Source organism: Gracilinanus agilis, chromosome 3 (assembly GCF_016433145.1).
Source record: "Gracilinanus agilis isolate LMUSP501 chromosome 3, AgileGrace, whole genome shotgun sequence".
NCBI lineage: Eukaryota > Metazoa > Chordata > Mammalia > Didelphimorphia > Didelphidae > Gracilinanus > Gracilinanus agilis.
The window spans coordinates 165,560,061-165,561,818 of NC_058132.1; the positions used below are offsets into that span (position 1 = coordinate 165,560,061).

The 1,758-nt window shown below is 39.8% G+C and overlaps 1 protein-coding gene across 1 annotated transcript; it reads left to right on the plus strand.

The window, feature by feature from the left end:
- Window positions 1–591: 591 nt before the first annotated feature.
- Window positions 592–1,533, plus strand: LOC123238939 (olfactory receptor 145-like). The gene has a single exon (XM_044666195.1). It carries the CDS (start codon window positions 592–594, stop codon window positions 1,531–1,533), a length of 942 nt encoding a protein of 313 aa, XP_044522130.1.
- Window positions 1,534–1,758: the final 225 nt, after the last annotated feature.

Below are 1,758 nucleotides of genomic sequence, written 5' to 3' on the forward strand. Positions count from 1 at the left end.
AGGCAGGGGATGAGTTTGGAGTAACTGTATGCTGGTAGAAGTTCAACAACCGACTCTGAAAAGAAAGTGTGTAGGACACACATTAAAGTTCAGTCTGCATTATTAAAATTTTCTCCATCACTTTCTCAAGTTTAGACAATCAAGAAGAGAATGAGTTAAGGCTTGATTTCTAGCACTTGCCCATTTCTGATATGTTAATGATTACAATGAAAACTGAATCATCAGAAGTACCTAGTTGGCTCAGTGCATAGAACTTCAGGTCTGGATTTGGGAGATCCTGTATTCATTAAAATCTGGCCTCATACATTTCCTAGCTGTCTTACCGTGTGCAAGTCACTTAACTCCAATTGCCTACCTCTTATTTCTCTTCTGTCTTGTAACCAATACTCAGTATTGATTTTAAAACAGAAGGTAAACATTTAAAAAAAAGAAAACTTAAAGATCAGTTCTGGTGAATTGGTTCAAGCTTTCCAGTGAAACCCAATTCCAAATGTCCCAGATTGATTTTCCTTCTTGTCAATGGACAATTGAATGAAAGACTGAAGCAACCTTCTAATATGTTTTTTTTCTTCTTTTTCCACAGATTCTTCCATGAGAAGAATGGACAGAGGAAATGACACTTCTGTGTCTCAGTTTATCCTTTTTGGTTTAACTGACCAACCAGAGCTCCAGCTCCCTCTTTTCTTCCTGTTCCTTGGGATCTATGTGATCACTGTGGTGGGGAACCTGGGCTTGATTGTTTTGATTGGTCTCAATTCTCATCTTCATACCCCCATGTACTATTTTCTGTTCAATCTGTCCTTTGTAGATCTCTGTTACTCTTCATCTATTATCCCTAAGATGCTTGTGAATTTTGTGTCAGTGAAAAACACCATTTCCTATTCAGGGTGCATGGCTCAGCTATATTTCTTTTGTTTCTTTGTAGTTTCTGAGTCCTTCCTTCTGTCAGCTATGGCATATGATCGTTATGTTGCTATCTGCAAGCCTCTGCTTTACAACATCACTATGTCCTATCAAGTCTGCTGTCTGCTAGCAGTTAGTGCCTATGTGATGGGGTTTTCTGGTGCCATGCCCCACACAGGAAGCATGCTGAGACTGTCCTTTTGTAACAAGAACATCATCAATCACTACATGTGTGACATACTCCCTCTCCTGGAGCTCTCATGTACCAGCACCTATGTCAATGAATTGGTTGTTTTTATTGTTGTGGGCATTGACATTGGTGTCCCCACTATCACCATTTTTATCTCTTATGCTTTAATCCTCTCTAGCATCCTCCATATCAATTCCACTGAGGGCAGGTACAAAGCCTTCAGCACCTGCAGCTCCCATATGATGGCTGTTTCTCTTTTCTTTGGGTCTGGAGCTTTCATGTACCTCAAACCTTCCTCTCTTCTCTCCATGAGCCAAGGGAAAGTATCCTCTGTGTTCTATACTATTGTGGTGCCCATGCTGAATCCTCTGATCTATAGTCTGCGGAACAAGGATGTCAAATTGGCCATGAAGAAAATCTTGAGCAGAAAAGTATTCTAAACAGTACCAGGATTGGTATCAGCAAGTGGACTCAAGGTTTTTTCATTTCTTTGCCGGAAATCCTTCATGGAGAGTTCTTGACTCAATTGCTCTTCAGAGACATCACAGAGAAAAGGAGGATTTTAAAGCTTTCAACAGAAAATAACATGAATACTTATATTGAATATATTTGTTTTTTTTAAGACAGAGCAGAAGAAGGGTACTTCAGCCTCTCTTCACAAACAG

Bases quoted from the DNA above. Each gene is read 5' to 3' on its own strand.
- LOC123238939 (XM_044666195.1), top strand. From the start codon at position 592: ATGAGAAGAATGGACAGAGGAAATGACACTTCTGTGTCTCAGTTTATC.